At 36.3% G+C, this 19,623-nt stretch overlaps 3 protein-coding genes across 8 annotated transcripts in view; all 3 read right to left on the bottom strand.

Moving 5' to 3' along the window:
• Positions 1–481: 481 nt before the first annotated feature.
• On the bottom strand, positions 482–13,436 carry pbxip1b (pre-B-cell leukemia homeobox interacting protein 1b). 2 transcript variants are annotated; one of them, XM_084087987.1, is made up of 10 exons: positions 13,302–13,436; positions 11,459–11,547; positions 9,371–9,583; positions 8,914–9,193; positions 7,050–7,274; positions 6,189–6,212; positions 4,627–4,670; positions 4,400–4,516; positions 3,738–4,005; positions 482–3,561 (listed from the first exon to the last, which is right to left on the bottom strand). In XM_084087987.1, exons 2-10 carry the CDS (start codon positions 11,519–11,521, stop codon positions 2,210–2,212), a joined length of 2,586 nt encoding a protein of 861 aa, XP_083944113.1. In that variant the 5' UTR covers positions 11,522–11,547; positions 13,302–13,436; the 3' UTR covers positions 482–2,209. The 2 variants fall into 2 exon arrangements, with proteins under 2 accessions (XP_083944113.1, XP_083944114.1); XM_084087988.1 differs by lacking the exon at positions 6,189–6,212.
• Positions 13,437–14,685: 1,249 nt separating this feature from the next.
• On the bottom strand, positions 14,686–15,872 carry lenep (lens epithelial protein). Its single transcript, XM_084089363.1, has 2 exons — positions 15,531–15,872; positions 14,686–14,823 (listed from the first exon to the last, which is right to left on the bottom strand). Exon 1 carries the CDS (start codon positions 15,729–15,731, stop codon positions 15,540–15,542), a length of 192 nt encoding a protein of 63 aa, XP_083945489.1. The 5' UTR covers positions 15,732–15,872; the 3' UTR covers positions 14,686–14,823; positions 15,531–15,539.
• An 814-nt stretch (positions 15,873–16,686) lies between these two features.
• shc1 (SHC (Src homology 2 domain containing) transforming protein 1) overlaps positions 16,687–19,623 on the bottom strand; it is a 37,755-nt gene continuing 34,818 nt past the window's right edge. For all 5 annotated transcript variants that reach the window (XM_084089360.1, XM_084089361.1, XM_084089362.1 and 2 more), the window contains one exon: positions 16,687–19,546. In XM_084089360.1, coding sequence (XP_083945486.1) covers positions 19,418–19,546 — 129 coding nt within the window. In that variant the 3' untranslated portion in view covers positions 16,687–19,417. The remainder of the gene's footprint in view (positions 19,547–19,623) is intronic.

Below are 19,623 nucleotides of genomic sequence, written 5' to 3'. Positions count from 1 at the left end.
CTCTTTGCCATGTAACTTTTTTTTTGTCATGGAACCACCAGTTTGTAATTATTCTTAAATGGGACATTTCTTTAAACTGTTCCATCAAACTGACTTAAGAAAAAAAGTAAAATACAGATGAAAAAAAATGACTCTTTTTTTTTCAATAAGGACACTGATTTCTGTATGAATTTCTTATCAATTATCTGATTTTCTTCCGATTTAATAATTACAAAATATTCAACAACAAAAAAAGCATTTAATTTGACATTCATGCAGAAATTCAGGTTCTGTGTATTCAAATATAGTGCAGCAGACGAGGAACTGAGAAAACCTTTTTCTATTTAGGAACTATAAAGTGATGTTGTGATGAAGAGATAAGTTAGTTTTACCAGCTGTGAGCTGCGATACAGTCACTGTAGCAGGCCTCATTAAGACGTTTTCCTAAAAATGTACAAATCGTATGGCAAATAAAAATCACTGAAAAGAAACACATCATGCGTAACCGTATGCACCTCTTTATTCTGTAAACAGTTTTACAGCAAAAACATTTCCCACTACCATTACCATCTAAACTTCAGCAATTAAAACTTTAAAAAGGCTAAATACATTAATTATTAGTTATCTGTGTTGCACTTTTTGTTACAATTTAGTGGTCTGTGACACGCTGCCTTTAAGTAGTTAAGTGTACTTGAGTTTTTGCATTGGACAGTTCAAAAAAGCAAGGGTCTGTGAAAGCTGTAAATGTGCAAGCAGTTTTGCCTGAACAGCATACAGTTTGACACAACTGCAATATGATTCAGATCAAAAACACATATTACACACCTTAAAATGACAAACCTTCACTCACCTTACTGCATTACATAAAACTAAGGATTTGCTTATATTTTTGTTGGCTATAGCAACACTTTTTAACAATTACAGATAATACAGGCATGTTATTTACTAAAGGTATCCTCCATTAAAATGTATAAATAACAGTGAAACTCTTAAACAAATCAGAAACAATGGGTCAAGAGTCCTAACCCTAATGACAAACAAAATAATTTAAAGACTTTAAAAAAGCAGAGCATAACAAACATTATGAGCATTAATAAAACTCCAACAGTCTATCAGCACAACTCTATTTAATATCTGTACAGTGTTTAAGTCAAGTATGATCTTAAAATGCAAATGGATAGTTACATGACTACTTTAAAAGATAGACAAAATAAGAATATTATTACAAACGAGCTTTGACTGTAACTCTCACACTCAACACTGAACTACATTCTTCTGATGAATATTCATTCTTATGACAAATATTATATTTGTGCGAAATGTGCCAGGTCTTAAACATAAACCTGATGTGCCATAACAGTAGATCAGTCCCAAAAAACTCAGTTCCTGACATCGTTCCCTGTCATCGTGTTTTCCTGGAGCTGGATTCAGGAATATCTTGATAAAATATCAATCATTTTAATGATAAAATGATTTGACTTTGATTGTATACTAACATAAAACAACAAAGATATTACAATAAATCTTACAGATAAATCTATTAATTTTTTGAAGTAGCAAGCACCTCATCATCTCTAAAAGGGTTTTCTGTCTCTTTCTCCACTGATAACAAGGTTTTTTAATCTAAAACAAACATCCAACAAATTTACAAGAATGCTAGATTATAAAAGTAAAATATAGTAGTAATATGTATTCTGTATCTAGTATTATAATGCTTAATATTATAATATTTGAACGGTCCAATTAATCTGTTAAACATCTGTGTAGTCTATATCATAATTTGAAGATGACATTTAAGATTTTGTGTTACATTTTTCAAAAATTTTAATTCTTCGTCAGTTTTTTCAAAAGAACTTTAAACTTAAAACTGAAAACTTAAGGAGATAAATAAAAGTTACAAGTTTTATTAAGAAAGTTTCGTGAATCCAGCCCCAGATCTTTAGATGACTGAGCAGGCGACTCAAGAGTCTTTATTTAATGGTCAAATTATGTACATGTAAAAAAAGAAAAGAAAAGTGAGCAGAAACAGCTGTCATGTTGTGAAGAAGGACACCAGCATCACTGAGGTCTTACAGTATTGCTTTATCTATTAAAAGAAAAGGCAAAGCCTTACTGATCAAAATGAATATGCTCTTTAGAAATGACACTCCACGCGATTAAGCAGGAAATCAGGCCTGATAGCTTCCAGGTGTATCTTTTTTGGAAACCTCCAAATCACCTTAAGGAACCTTCAACCTTTCACTCTTCCGCTCTCTTTCTTCTGCTCTCCCTTCCTCGTGACCTTCCTCAACTCCTCTGGAAGTGCAAATTTCTCCATTGCCTCCCTTTCAAATTCCTCCATCTCATCGTCATCATCTTCCTCGCTCTCCTCTCCCTCGCTGTCGCTCTCTTCTCCTTCCGCCAGGTCTTCTAAAATGTCCCCCACGTCATCCACGAACTCACTGAACGGAATCTGATCATGAGCGAAGACTCCATCCGTGAAGAACTCCTTCACCAGCTTATGGAGCTCTTCTTCCCTGGAGGTCTGGTCCTGGGGATCCGGGAGCTTGTTCATGTAGGATTGGAGAAGCGTTTGGAAGTCCCGCAGGCCGACAGGAGCGAGTCCCTCGACTCGAGCGCAGTCGGCCACCCCGCTGCACGTGTCCCGCTGCCCGTCATAGTGCTGGATCCGCTCTCTCTGCTTGCTCCAGTAGTTCTCATGCTCGGAGTGGTGATGGGAGGTCATCTCGTCTGGTTTCTCCTTCCGCTGTTTCTCCTTTAGACTAGGACTCTTTTTCCCCTCATTTTGATGGTAGAATGCCTTGTTTTTTTTCTCCTCCTTTATTCCCTCTCTTTTCCACTCTTCATCTTTTGACTTTCTTTCTTTCTCCCTCCAATGCTTTTCCTTCATATCTTTTCCACCTTCCTCTTTGGGAAACTCTCTCTCTCCTTTCCGTTTTTTGTCTGTTTTATCATTGTGTTTTCCCTCACTCTTTTCCTTTCTCCACTCCTTTTCACCTTTCCATTCTTTATGGTCATTCCCACCACTCTGTTTATCGCTTTTCCAGTCTTTGTCCTCTTTCCGTTCCCCTTTGGGTTTCCATTCCTTTACCTCTTTCCCTTTCTTTTTCCCAGTATCCTTCCAGTCCTTTTTGTCTCCCCTCTCATCCTGTCCTACATGTTTGTCTTTCTTCCCCTTTTTATCTTCCTTCCATTCTTTTTTCTCCTCCCACTCTTTAAAATCTATCTTGTCTTCACTTTCTTTCCCCATTTTACCATCACCTCGTTTTTTGTCCTTCATCCACTCTTTTCTCTTCCCGGCTTTACCTTCTTCCTGGTGGCTTTTATCTTTTTTCCAGTCCTTCTGTTCCTTAGTATGTTCTCCCTCAGTGCCTCTCTTGCTCCTTTCTTTGTCATCCTCCTTTTTTCCACTTTTCTTCTTTTTCCTTTCTTTGTCTCCCTTGCTATGTTCTTTATCCTCACTCTTTTTGTCCCAAGTTTTCCTGTACTTCATGTCTTGTCTGTCTATGGGCGGTACATCTCTTTTGTCTCCAGCAGGGGGAACTTGAGAGGCTGCAACGGGATGAACAGGTTCTGCTCTTTCTGGAAGAGAGTTAAGATGGAGTTTATAGTAATATGTTGAATTAAATATTTCATGAGCATTGCATTTGTAAGAAGTGCATCAAGTTAAAGAGATGCATATGCTACTGGATTGTAAATTGCACATGCGTTTCAGTGATGGATCGTTGCTGATGTGTGTGCATGTGTGTTTACCGCACCTGTGCTCTGTGTGAGCTGTGAAACTTTGGCTCTCAGATGCTCCAGTTCACTCTGCAGTGATGGCAGGGCCTCCAGCTCTTTCTTTGCTCTCACATTTTCTTCTTTCATTCTCTCGTTCTCTTGCTCCAGCTCCTTCTGAAGAGCAGGTAGCCTGTCTAGTTCTCCTTTTATCCTCTGGTACTCCTTCTCCAGCTCTTCTCTCCTCACACGCTCTTTCTCTCCATCTTCTGCCTGAAGCTGCGCTGCTTTCAGTTCATCTTGATGTTGCTGAGTTTACAAATAGAGCAAATGATGAACAGTGAACAGCTGAAACACTTTAAAGGGGCCATACATTGGAAATCTAAAGATTCCCTGCTCCTTTGAATTATAAAAGAAAATGATGTAATACAGAAATAGCCTTATTGCATGTAACAATCATTCAAAAGTAAATTGCAACAGCGTTTGTACCCAGAGACCTTGAGGAACAGAATAAGAGATAATTTACATATACTGTAAAGGTAGTGCACTAAAAACAGCTTATTTACTTGTAAGGGTCAAAGAAAAAGTGAAAAACATTCATGCAAGACTAAATTAGAACCGTTGTTGGTTCAAGAAACCTTGAGAAACATTATAAATGGACTTTCTTTTGGACTTCATTTAGCGCCGATCTGCACGTCTGTACCTGAAGTTGTGCATGTAGTAACAATATTTGCTGATCTTCCTTTGTCTGTTTGCTTAAAATATCTGGAGGCTGAAGATCAACAGGCGTGTCTCTGGAGACTTCAGAGTTCAGCCACTCCTATCACACACAAATACATCTACAATTCAAAAGGCTATATAATACTGACTAAGATATAAATTGTAGGTCTGAAAAAATCACACATAAAACAGAAGAGCAAATGATCTGACCTGATTTGTTGGATCCTTCAGCTCTTTAACATCCACGTCTGCTTCTGAGAGGAAAATAACATGACCAAAGCTCACTTGATAATACATCATCGTAAAAAAAAAAAAGCAACACGTCAATGTGAAGAAGATGGGGAAGGTAACATGAAGCCGTAACATTCAAACAATAGGGATAGAAGGATCACACAGAAAGCATGCGGCTGCAGCACTGCATGCAATGTTCAGAATTGAATCTGTAATCTTACATATTTCGATTAGTTTTCTAAATGTATGCATCATTCATGTCACTAATCTGATATGGCCTTTCAATCTTTCAAAGTTGTTCAGAGTTGTTGTGCATCCACTGACATCGCAGGATATTAAAATGCGGCACAAACAATTTCAAACGCAACTGCCAGGCATTATCGTAAAAAAATGAGACCTCAAATGGAAACATAATTTAGTGCCAAGAAAAAAACTCTTAATTTAACATATTAAGTATTATTAAAAATAAGAATATTAAGTACACAATTTTTTTTGTATTTTAAATTAAGTTAAATAATACAATTACAATAAATAATGCACTTATTATTAGATGTAATGAAGCATTAAAATGTTTTATTAAATGTCTGATATAAAAAAAATATAGTCAGTTATTAAAATATTTTGTGAGGTGTTGAAAATATTTCAGGCTATAAAATATTTAGTTACATACAGTGAGAGATATAATGAGCTTGTATCAGTGGTTCTCAACCAGGGCGCTGGAGCACACTATGGTGCTTCAAGATATCTTAAAATGATGGAAAATAAGACAAAACAATCATTAAAACAAAATAATAATAATAGCTTAACCATCTTTTTTTGTATTGACTTACAGGAACCAGGGTTCTCACGCTTGTAAAACCTGTATATACTGTACAGTACGAGGCAGCCTAAGTTTAAATATCTGATTTCTAGACATTGAAAAGTTATGTATATTTATACAATCTGTAATGGCCATTTTAATGCATAATAAGAATATATAGCTTTCTAGATTTGCCAAACTCTAAAATATTTTATCAGGTAGAAATTTGCCATTTAAAAAAAAAAAAAAAAAAAAAATCTTTATCCTTAATCTGATGAGGGAGCCTTGGAGTCAAAAAGGTTGAGAACCAGTGGTTTATATATAGCGCATATTCATTATAGCACAAAAGCAGCAACCATTCAACAGCAAAGTACTTTGATCTAAATTATCTTTAAGTTCAATTCAGACACACACACACACACACACACACGCACACACACAGGTTTCCATGTTTTATGGGGACTTCCCATAGACATAATGGTTTTTATACTGTACAAACTGTATATTCTGTCCCCTCACACCAACCATACCCATAAGCCTACCCATTACAGAAAACCTTCTGCATTTTTACCTTTTCAAAACACTTAATTTAGTATGATTTATAAGCTGCTTTCCTAATGGGGACCAAAAAATTTCCCCATAAGGTCAAAATTTAGTGGTATTACTATCCTGGTTGGTCCCAATAATGTAGGGAATACCAGGCACGCACACACACACACGCACACACGCTCTCTCTTCCTACCATCATCCAGGTCCATGAGAACACCTGTGGAACAACACACCTCAGTCTCAGACACAGGAACATATTCAAATTCACTATCTGATTTAGGCCACTGCATTGGTACATTTTGGTCACATGACCCCTTTTATGAAACCATATTCAATATCAGTTTGTCTAGGAGTCTTTGGAGAATTTGACTATAACCATCATTACGAATGTGTGGTATCATCATTTATGAATGATGACCTTCATTATCTCAAACAAACACATTTCTAAGTATGTAGTTCATGTAGACGTCTCTAGTGATTGACAACTAATAACTGCAGCAACGTTTTTACTAGATGATCCAATTTATGGGATAAAAAAAAAAAAAAGGATTCACATTCACATTTAGTTTTATGATTTTTTTAACTCACTCAAATTGTTATGCTGATAATATATAATTTGCAATGATACATTTTATTTAAAATTTTAGTGCTGAATATGGTAATTAAATACGTTTCTAAAGGCCAATTCACACCGCACAGACAAACGGCAACAAACACAGACAAACAAGTCGGCCATTGGATTTAGAATTTTCTGAAAAATAACTGTCACGTTCACACTGCCCCAACAGACACCGACATGCGCTGATTGATCATGTTCAGTCAGGTGAAAACAAACCCCGACCAACGCCAACAGGGGAAACACAATGATCCAACAAAACCCAACAAACGTGTATGTTGGCGTTTGTCCATGCGGTGTGAACTGGCCTTAATAAGTATATTAAAAATATTATTATTATTTGATTATCTGAACATGCTAGGTACTGCATTTATAATGAATCCAGAGAATACAGCAATCTTTAGACCAAAAGTGTGAAAACAGGAGCCTCATGCTCACCCGAGAAAAAAATGGTTCCTAGTCCTAGAAGAATGACAGATGCAAGGATGCACTTGTTCAAGGAAAAGACGGTTTCCTCTTCTCTTTGAGGGGGCTGAAAGTCTTCCTCCTCTCCCTCTTCATCATCCTCTGTCTCGGTCTTGTCCAAAGAGCCCAGGTGGGAGATTTTTCTCTCTCGTAAACCATCCCCCTCCTTCCTGCTTGTTTCCAACACTCCTTTAGACTCTACACAAAAACAGGGCATATGATTATATTCAGTAGATATTAAAAACATGATTTTTTCTAAACACACACAAAAAAAAACGAACAAAAAAAGCAATCTTTTTACAGCTGGTTAGTACAGCAGCCATGTCTCTGTTTTTTTTTTTTAAATAGTTTAGGGGGGCCTTTATGGATGTTTCATATGTGTGTGTAAAACAGCTAACGTTATTTGCACAAGTAGGACATGAACATCCTTTTTTTTGCCCTGGAACGTGTGATTAACCATTCACTGTCCTCTGATTGTAGGGTTAGGGATGTCTGGTGAATCGAGGCTCTACTCATGTACTGAGACTAAGGCTCTATTTCTGGAACTGCATCAGTCTGGTCTGCAGCTTCAGTCACTGCACATTAGCAAGACGACTAAAACACGCCATACTGAAGCATTTCCAAACAAGATTATCATACATTTACAATACCGTTTAAAAGGGGAGGCAGTAAGATTTTTTTGGAAAGAAATTAATACTTTTATTCAGCAGGGATCCATTAAATCTATCATAAGTGACAGTAAAGACATAATATTTCAAATTTCTGTTTCAAATAAATAGTTCTTTAGAACTTCCTTTCTATCAAAGGATCTTGAAAATAAATTTTTTTAAGGATCTTAAAAAGCAAATCATCAATGAGGTACAGTAACACTTTACAATAATGTTTCATTAGTTACCTACTTTAGTTAACATTAACTAAGATTAATAAATGCTATAGAAGGATTGTACATTTTTTGTTTATGTTAATTTAAACATCTACTAATACATTATTAAGACCAAAAGTTGTTTTTGTTAACATTAGTTAATGCACTGTGAACAACTGTATTTTTATTAACTAACATTAACAAAGATGAATAAATACTGTAACAAATGATTTGCTCATTGTTAGATCATGCTAGTTAATACATCAACTAATGATAACAAATGATGCAAAAAAATCTGCTTTGACATCACAGGAATAAACTACAATTTAAAATGTATTACAATAGAAAAGAATCATTTTAAATTGTAATAATATTTCACAATATTACTATTTTTACTGTAATAAATGCAGCCTTGGGGAGTATAAAAAAAACTTCTTTCAAAAACAACCGTTTGAACGGTAGTGTACTGTATGTTGTGTTACACAAGCTGCTTAAAGCATCACAGCCGAAGTCCTACAATGATTTTGCTGGAGCCTTATACCTTCCTTCAAATGACTTATAAAGACCATAAATTGAATAAACTAAAGACAAACACTGATGCACCATCTTAGACCATTTAAAAAGATTTGGGCAATAAATACAGGATGAAGTCTGTAATGTTTTCAGGATGCAGGAACAAGCAAACATTCACTTAAACCAGAGGGAAAAAGCATAGACAATGATGCATCCAAAATGTAATCAGAGTTGAAATGCTGTATATATAAAGAACAACATTAAACAGAAATCAAGCTGTCAAGCTGCCACCAGTCATCATGCAAGTCCATCATCATTCCATATCAGACCTGCCAACTGTAGTTTAGGTCCGTTTTGACCACCAACAACACTTTAAAATGTCCACAAAACATAGAGACATCAAATATAAATACACTGAGGAAAAAGTATGTGGCACTACCGTTTATGTTGTATATAACTCACCTTCAGTTTTCCTCAGAGACTCTCTTTCCTGACAAACTGAAGCAGGAAGTGGACTTGATCCAGAGGTAGGACCTATGTGAGTATATGAGTCAGAGAATGAATCAACATCAGTGGCAGGAGAAACTGGGCTCTCCGAGTGACCTGTAAGGGCCTCTCGTTCCTCATGGTCAGGGGTCCAGGAGCTGACGTCCTCAACAGTGGCACTGACAGAGCTGGGGTCTTCATTGACATGTGCTGCATTCAGCTGGGCCCGACCATCATTCGTCTCTGTAGACGTTACCTGGCAAACATTTGGTAGATCAACAAAATTCTGTTACTATTTGACATTAAAGGAATAGGAAAAGCGCATGAGGAAATGACCGAAATTTCATTTTTGGGTGACCTAAAAGTCATAGTAAAATTTGTTATGGCCATCAGGATTTGAGATCATCTGAAACATTTATTCAAGGAAGGACACCTGAGTTTCCTGAGCTTGCTCTGACCCATGGGTGAGAGCTGGGTCAGACTGCAACTGTGATGATGTCTCTGTCTCTGGCTGGTGAGCAGATGCTTCAGAGGAGCGCTTCTCCAGGTCACTGTTGGTCTCCGATGAGGGCTCAGGTGCTTTTGAAAGCTGCCCCTCGACCTTATGACCTTCAGCTACCGGACCCACATTCTCAGCTCCAGACTCCTGTACATGAAAAGTGTGTCTGTCAAACAAACCTAATCTCTATAATTTTAGCATTGTCTTGACACAATATCCTACAACGAGAGTAATGGGGTTGTGGGTCAGTGAAATTAAAGGAATAGTTCACTTCAAAATGAAAATTCTGTCATCATTTATTGAATTTCTTCGGCAACCAAACAGTTGATGGACCCCATTGACTTCCATAGTATTTTATTTTCCTACTATGAAAGACAATGGGGCCCATCAACTGTCTGGTTGCCGACATTCTTCAAAATATCTTCCTTTGCTTTCAGCAGAAGACAGAAATGCATACAGGTTTGAAACAAATTGAGGGCGAGTAAATGATGACTGAATTTAAATTTTTAAGTGAACTATTCCTTTAAGAGTGTCCATGATAAAGATTAAAAAAAATCTAGTTTAAAAATAAGGTCTGAATTTTTTTCTTCCCCATGTTGGATTTATTTGATTTTCAAATAACTTTCATACAATTTTCAAGAAATTATTAAATTTAATGATTCTAAAAAAAAAAATCATGTGGTGTGACCAAGTAATAATAACATACAGTATTTTCCAAATAGGAATATGTACTGAATAATTTTCTAAATGTTTTTAAATCAAATTTTCAATGTAAAGGTATAATATTAATAATAATAATAATAATAATTATTATTATTATTATTATTAATGTCATGAGTTATTCATTCATAATTTAATAGTAATTAAGGTCACACCACAATACATACCCATTAATATTAACTCAGAAACGAAAAACATAATCATCAGTGTATTTAAGGGTACAATATGTAAGAATTTTGTATCAAAATATCCAAAAACCACTTGCACAGTGTTATACATTTCTTTCAATTGTGTGCTTACAATATGCTAAATGTTTCCAAGAATTTGTAAATTCAGAGAAATTCACAATTTTAAATAGTGAAACTTGTCACGTCCCTTGTAACTTGTCGCCTGTCAATGACGTAATATCCACGTTATCCCTGGTTTCCGCTTGTACTGCCATAGTAACCATGGCAAGCAGACTTTGGGACAAAAAGAGAAATAAAACGAGGATCAATATCAGCGTGGCGTTTTCGAGATGCCGAGAGCTCCACGTCCGCGACTAACTTCGACTTGACAGAGCTTCATGAGTCACGACTTGAGCGGGACGCCACTCTTGCATGTACAAATGTACATAAAACGAATCAATGTTATATATCTCAACATGATGAAATGTTAGAATATGATCAGTATGTTATTCTAATGTTGATGTAACTTACTGCTAGTCTCATATAGCCAACAAACTAAAACATAAAATAACATTATAACTTTCAACACACTCAAATGCAATTTAGTGTGATAGTGTAGACCAAGTGAAACAGCGCTGCGTTACCTCACTAGTTTCATTCGTCGAATAAACTGACCTGTATGAATAGTAATTCAGCACTTGTCGGTAGTTCGGTATAATGAAATGTCCTCATTCCTTTATATCCGCGGGACTTGTGTGTGGTGCTGATATCTGTCTCTCATTAGCAATCACGACCTGCTTCATGCCACAGTCATGTTAAAAAACATAAATGTTTTCACTCATCCATAAACATTATTAGATCCATCGGCATGACGACAAGTTCCAAGATTCCGCTTATAACTGCGTCATCAACCTACGCCTTTGTTATTGTTATTGTAAGAGGTTAGCGACCCCTAGCGGCAAAAAAAATTACATATTGTAGCTTTAAGGTCACTGCATGTATGATTTGCATTTTATTTTCGAATAAACCAATAGATTCAACGTAACGTCACTGACCCTTGTATCAAGACATGCAACAACATGATAATTTTCCAACCTCAGAGACTTCCGCCCCTGCTTCTGACACTGAAACGCACCTTTACCCCTGGGGTAAGAAGAGTCCAGCTGTTGCCACTGGCACTGTTGCTGTTTTCAGACATCGCCCCCTAGCGGCTCCGTCCAGCAACTGCAAAACACACAGTAAGTGTTCTTAAACACTTCAGAAAGTCATCAGCTCTATTCCTGTGACAAATCAACAGACAATATAATAAAATTTAAGGGTTAACTGTAATATGTGTTGAGTTTCATTGCATGAGTCCAAAACAATAACATACTTAAAGGACATGTACAGGACTTTGAACATGTATTATACTACTGTTTTGCATACATCACGAATGCTGTCTGTGCACATTAGTCACGTAACCCCAAATGAACAACGTTTATATAACAGAGATGGTGGTGAGCGAGTTCAATGAGGACGGTGACTCCACTACAGGCCTCTATGAGTGAAAAAAGTAGGAAAGGAAACAGTGAAAAGCTGAAGATGCAGTGAAAGAGTTTTCACTTCATTAGTATTATCCTTGTGTTTTCCCATTGGTTGCACCACCGGTTCCCTTGCTGGCAAATATCTTGGCACAGAACTGTGTAACTAAGGATGTCAAGAGAAACAGCGCTAAAGGCATTAATGCAAGAAGAGAATGGTGGAGTTATACTCCTGCTGAAAGCACCGACAAAACAAAGCAATGGACCTACTGTCACTACCAGAATACCAGTGAGAAAACCAAGACTGATGTGTGCTACTTTTCCAAGTGGGCCAAAGTCTAACAATCATTTACAGAAACTTATTCAAACATTTTCCATTTGTGCTAAATCTCATGAATATTCAGTAGATCTGAACTTTAAGATCTGGCAAAGACTAAGCAAGAATGGGAGCCTGTTAAGCCAAAATGGTGAATCTTCAATGCAAATTTAAAAAATGAAAGAGGCCTAACCACAGTCGAACCACTTTGTGACACACTTCACTCTTTAATAAGGATCTTTTTCCTTTCACAGTAATTTGGGTCTGCTAATAATGTGACTCCCATGAGAGTTTTTTTTTTTTTCAATGTAGCCATGAGCCATGAGAGTTGTTGAGGATATGGAAGAATGTCTGAAATAGATGGTAACAGCTAAAAATAACACAGAAAGCAGCACAAAGTGCACCTGAACTGGTTTTATCAGAGAATTCTGTGACAAAATTGAAAATACTGATATTTAATATTTATATAAATGATATATAAATAATTATAAATAGTATAATACATTATTTTTGTAAAGTATTTATTTAATATCACATTTAAGTTCACAGACAAAAGCTTAGCTTTCACATGCTTCTTAAAATATTAATGTAATACAATTACAAAGTAATTATACTCTGTAATTATGAATAATAACAATTACTGATTACTTATCATTTTACAGAAGTAACAATAACTGTACTATGGCATTTTGTGGAAAATATGAGTACCATGGACCATAGTAAATGTTTGAACTGTTAGATTATCCCTGAGTTTAACCATGTTAGCCCAGATTTGAAAGGAAAAGCTTCATCAGTTCGTCTGTCAGTCTTATCTCTCCCATCACCTCATCCTAAATAAAATGCCCATACAAGGACACATCTCGACGATATGAAAACATCCGCACAACTATTACTTTCATGCGTCATGAATACTATACTGCACGCCATAGTATGTTCTCTGTGTGTTTGTATGTTACACGTATATTTTAAGCAGAGACAGCTGTCAAAATGGGAGTGTTCAGTAAAACCCTCAAGCAAATGTCCGAGGCGCACTTTACATACATGCACATGCCGGAAATACAGAAACAACAAGCAAACGGGTTTCACAAATGTGAGTTTGGTTAAATATGAAAAATGTCTAAAAGTATCAAACAGAACCATACCTGGTAACTCTGAGGCACCTTTCCGTCTTTAATACAGGTTAAATATCCACCACTTTCTCGTCTCTTGTGCAAAGTTGCATGCAAACTCCAGTGTGCAGTTTTGTCTTGGAGACGGCTTCTGTCTGTAAAGTTTTCCGCCAATCAGCGCTTGCCGTTCATCTATGTCCCGCCCACATGCTGCATTCTCCACCAATGACAGCATACTTTATCCTCCGTCCTTCAAAGCACACCTTTTTTTGTGACTGACAAACACAGGTGACATGAAAATGAGGAACATATGCTAAAACAAACGGGGGGAATGATCCGAACAACCCTTCATCCGTATGTATTAGACTTGGTGTATACATCTGGTTACGTAAAATCATAGAGAGGTGTCCTAATACTAAGAACTTTTTTTTAGTTTTTTGACAATTTTATAGATTCAAAACCAATTTCAATGGCTATTTGCAGCAAAATAGTGGTTCAAGTCACTTGCTCTGATGAATGTAATATTTTCATAATAATAAAAACAGATCAACAACATATGTCTCTCTTAAAAAATAATTTCATGTTTTTGATGCTTTAAAGTTTATTTTTATGTAGTTGTTTTGCTATTGTTTGCTTATTTGGTTTTATGTTGTTTGTCTCGAAAACATACTGATTTAAAAAAAAAAGAGAGAGACTGTATAATAACAAAAAAATATATAATATATAATATATTTTTTTTAAAATCTATAGGCCTGGACTTTTTAAAGAGATCTGAGCCATATCTAGGGACCCTAATATCACTGTTCATGTGCTTATATCACTTTTTTACTTCAGAATACCCCAACATCTGCTTTAACATGCTACAACTACGTCATTAGCAACTGTACAAAAATAATGCCATATCAACACTCAAAACACCCAGGCATTGTGCATGGTGACAAGTTTTACATTATAGATAGCGCAACCAACATCTTCTTCAGAAACTCCAATTCATGTGGTTCAGATAACATAATATTTTGAGTGTCTGTTGATTAAACAAATATCCTTCATTGTATTAACTCAAATTTTTAATTCCAATGAACTCAAAATATTAAGGCAACCAGGTTACTTACTTTTTTAAGTTAAACCAACAATATTATTGTACAGTGTACAGACAGATAAGTGACTCTACATTGACCTTGAGTGTAATACCTCAGTTTATTTTATTTATTCTGATAAAGCATATGATATGCTACTTCATAACCCATTTCATAACCATGTAAAATGTTTAGTATGTATTATAATGAGCATATTTATGGCATTCTGTATTTGTTCAACTTGTATTTGCATATGTATTTTTGTTACATGGGGGGGACACACCAGTTTATACACAATCATTTTTTTATATATTATTTTTATTTATTGCACAATTTAACAATACTGCTTTAAAGTGCATTAATACAGCAGCCTCTGATGCTTGTAAGGCATGTGTGTTTATGCATGTGTGAAGATATCTGGATTCAGGACAACACATCAACAACACAGCTGTGAGGAATCATCCATTGGCTCAAAAACTCTAAAAAAAAGAAAAAAAAGAAAAAGACATAATAAATAACACTGTAAATCTGCTTTAGATATGATCTGGCAATTAATATACTGGTTTAGTAACATGGTATTTACTAGTATTTAGAATAACACATTCAGTAGATTTTTGGGGTTGCATGGGGCGCCCCCTAACGGTAGCATCAGTAGACTGCACACAATTAAACAAGGTCAAGGCTAAATGTCTGTGAGCCCTCGCTTTGTTTCATTAAATGTTTGAATCATCGATATAAATGAGCATTAAATACTGCTTAGCATTAATATCTTATAGTTCTTGAAACCTGACATTTAAATTACTTCCTTTTTTGTTGTCAACTTTCAAAACAAAAGTTAAAACTATTAAAAACCCCGTTTCCGTAGTTGAAATAAAACAAATTATAAATATTTGATGAAAAACTTAAACGAAAATTAGAAATGTTGCAACGTGACAACTAACTGAAATGTTACATTTGATTTGAAGTAGGCCTACTAAAATGACTAAAACTCAAATAAAAAGAAATTAAAGCTAAATAAAAATATACAAAAAACTGAAAACATAAAACTGGAAGCCAATTTTAAAATATTTATAAAATTGAATTAGTAGTAGCCTATAAATACTGAAATAACACTGATTGTATGCTACGTTGGTACATAGGCTACTCACAATCATTTATTTTCCTATTTTTTTTGTGTTTGTTTTACCTTTCTTTCTTAGTCCAGGATCTCTTTGATGCACCAGCAGCAGAGCAGGAAGTAGAGGCACTCTTTAAGAGACTGGATAGCTCCATACGCCACATTTCCTCCCAGGATGCCTTTGCCACGGCCCATCCCCATGGCTGCATCTCTCAGGTTTTTGCCCAGTGAGGAGGGCATGGCCTGGGGCAGCGGGCGCTCTGGGTGCATCTCTCTCCAACGCTCCACGGCCGACTGGAGAGCGCGAGCAATACTTGAAGGGAGGGACTGGAGGAGAGCGGGCCAGGTCCTTGTTTGCCGCTGCGCGTTGTGGGTCTCCACTTTTTCCTTCAACCGTAACCTCTCTTCTGAAGAAACCCTGAAGTGAAATGCGTTCTCGCTCTATGCTCTGACAAGGATACAGGGACCCAGTGCCCCCTGTAAAATGGGTTTTATTCAGCTGTGGAAAATGCCAGCTAACTGTCCACCTGCCATTACACAATGGCCTCACAACATCTCTCATCTACCTATTGTTCATCTCTAATTCCTCTACTGTTCACTGAAAGGTCCTGAATGACTGTCAAAATATTGCTCAATAGTGCACACACAAATACAGATAGTCTGTTCTCATGTTATTTATTCAGTAATAATATGATCAATGTCACAAACTATTGGTAACTTTACAATAAGGTCTTATTTGTTAATACGCAAATACATTAGCTAACATAAACTAACAATGAGCATTATGTTTCATTTATTAATCTTTGTTAAAGTTAGTAAAAATCTATTTGTTCATTTCTTGTTCATGGTAGTTGCATTAGAAAACCTCATTTTGAAACCTTTATTATTAAGAGTGTAGTAAATGTAGAAGTTACCATTGACTAAGATTAATAAATGCTTTAGAAGTATTGTTCATTGTTAGTTCAAGTTAACTCATATAGTTAACTCATTTTAACAAATGAAACCTTAATGTAAAGTGTTACTGAATAATGTCATGGCCATTACAGCAATAAGAATCTGAGATCTGACACATTTAGGGCCTGTGAACCCCTTGAGCAATAGATTTATGCACATTATTTGAAGCTGTCTGGTATATAAAAGGGATCTAGATCAGAGCCGCTCAAATAAATGTCCGTTTTATCATTTAAACAAGGCAATAGGTAAAAATGAAATGCAGAAAGGTGAATGATATATATGTATTTATATATGTAATCTATTGTTTGATACAGGTGTAAACATTTATGTTTTCCCCAAAGAACAACAACAACATAAAACGAATTATTAAAATAATCAAAAACATGTATTTTGTTTTTTTTTAAAAAGAAGAAGCAACAATTATATAGGCAAATAAGAAAAAGACAGCCTTTGGCTTCAAAAATCGCAAACAACCAACCACAACACAAAAGTCACCATTACCACAATAACAGGAAGGGTTTCCATGCAACAAAAGGCAGCTGTGAAATATGAAAATGAGCAAACTGTTGAGTGGTGAGTCAGAGTCGTAATAGCCAGATTATTCCAGACCATTCCAGCCCTATGTATGTACGCAGCCACGCACACACAGACTCATAAACACACTTTGTTTAAACTCCATTACCAGAGTGACCAGATCTGTGGTGCCATCAGCACATAAAAACTGACGTCAAATGATTTAAAAAAAACATTCAATGCATAAATTTGAATTATAACAGGCTAAAAATCACTTAAGCGTGAGGGCTGGTCACATACAGCTGCAGCTGGAATCCATCTGGATTTTATAATGTGGAATGAATGCTGACCAATGACTCAAAATACACAACTTGCATCCACTAAAAAGGCTAAAAATAAAAGTTGCCCATTTCAGACTTCATAAAGCATCCAGATAAAGGGCCTTTGTATATCTGACTAAGCAAATCCTTATCATTTACATAGACGTGAGTGATGAACACAATGTGATGGCGTTGTCTTCAGGAGAGCTAGTCAAATCTTACACCTTTGTTTTTTTCCCCAGTACAATCCTGCGAGTTTGCAAATTCCCAAGGGATACATTTGACACAGATCCACACAGTAAATGACTGGTTTTTAGACATAGCTATTAGCATAAGCAAAGCTTATTTACATGTTGTCTTACAGGGCATCTAATGTTGGTCTCCGAATAAGAGACAGAACAAGGTGTTTATTCACAAACGCAAGTTTAAGCAACATAACGTTATACTAAACGAATGCATTTAACCCACAGTTCAGCACTAAACTAAGCACAGTAAAAACAGCATAGCAGAATTAACATGCGGAAGAAAATGAAGACTGCTTTCCCAAAATCTGTACTAAGCCTCACTTAACTTGTGTCATTTTTGCAGTTGATTATTTTTTCAGAAAAGAAAGTGTCATGATTACCCATAGGACCACAAAAGGCGACTGTGTTTTATCGTTGTGTCTGTGTTCGGTGAAAAAGGCACAATCAATTTCAGAGCAAACAAACATGAAAAAAGTGGTTTCCTGTCTGTGGCTTCAACAAAAAACTGCACTTGTGGCTGCAAAGACACGTTCAGATTTCGTCTGGAGTGCTGTTCCTCTTCCTGGATGGACTGTCCCCTTGCAATATGCATCATTCAAATGCAGAGTAATTATAGTGAACCTTAAAAAAAAAGATGCATATTTCACGATACGCATCATATCCTCCCACTTTCTCTTGTAACAAGGCTCTGAACACACACCGAAGCAGCTGAAACTTCCGATACACGTGAAAATTGATAGTCGATGCGAATAGAGGCAAAGACAAAGAAAAATAGAACCTCCATTTCCCAGAATAAAACCAACCGGACGATAATGTTGTCAGCTGATCATTGCAACAAATTCCTGGTTAAAATGACATCATATTTAAGCTTTAAACTGTTTGATATCAAACCGCAGTCCCTCAGTCCTATTCCGGCTTACTCATCCATGTTGACAGATTGCACTTCATTTTTTTTTTCTCTCGTCCCTTTTCTCCCAGGCTGATATATATATGATGTTATGTGGAAAAGGAATGTTCCCTTTTCCCACACACTAGTTCATAATACCTCATAACGAGCAGCGTAAGTTCCTCACAGAGTCTACTTAATTGCATAAGGAAAAATCCACACAGCTTCTTTGCTGCTAAAGCTTTCACATATGTTCAGGGGTGTTCCCAAAAAAGCCAAAATTCCCAATTTTCCTAGGGCATCATGTTCGGATCTGTAAAGGGTTTTGTGAGGGTGAGAATAAGAGACATTTTGAGTGTTATCCCTTGATGGGAACACTGGAAATTCCAGTAGGAATTACAAAGGATGTGATTCATTTGACGTGGACGGTGACATCTGTGATTGGAGAATGAGCGCTGTATTCTCTTTAAAGTTTTGCATATTCATCAAACAGTCTTGAGACCACGGCAATGCGAGGATTTACAAATCGACCACAACAAAACGGCTCTCTGAAAATGAACGACCAATATGAAGCTTGAGTCTTTGGATTTCGCTCAATGCCATAGATGTGAATCTTTAGAGTGCTACAAAGGTTCTGCAGTTTTAGTACATTCACATCAACTCTTGACTCTAAAAATGCCTGGGCCTGTTGCCATGGTTACAGGTGCACCCCAGTCTTATTTCAAGACACGATATTGTGTTGGGGAAGTGATGTCATATCCATTACGCTTCAGCTTCTCTTTCAGACGCCTTATCGTTTGGCTTTTTGTAATCGCTTATTTCAAGTAGAATGATTGCATTGCTTCTTAATTTCATGGCCGGTGGTTGATGCGGTACAAAATTCTGTGTTTCTGTGAAGATATGATTAGCTTACACTCCCATTTTGGAAAAAAAGTCCTTCTCTAAAAGAGTCTGGCAAAAAAAAAAAAAAAGGGAGAGGGAAAGGGAGGAGTTTTTTTTCTCTAAAAAGGGTGGTGGAGAAAAATCAGCCTTTTTTACTCAAGCTCGGCGATCGACTGGCTGCTGCAGACACACCTCGCTTCCTGCTGAGATGATTGGCAGGCGGTTGTCCATGTGATAGCTAATCAAGTGACTGACACTCTCGAAGCGGTGGTCTTTGGTGCGCACCTACAAATTGTGAAAGGAAAGATACAGAAGTTAAATAGTCATTAATGTTAAAGAATTATAGAACGTTTTAATAAGGA

This window comes from Abramis brama, assembly GCF_963993115.1.
Source record: "Abramis brama genome assembly, chromosome: 17".
In the NCBI taxonomy this organism is placed as follows: Eukaryota; Metazoa; Chordata; class Actinopteri; order Cypriniformes; family Leuciscidae; genus Abramis; species Abramis brama.
Note: the sequence above shows the minus strand (reverse complement) of the source record. Positions and strands in the feature narration are given on the sequence as shown.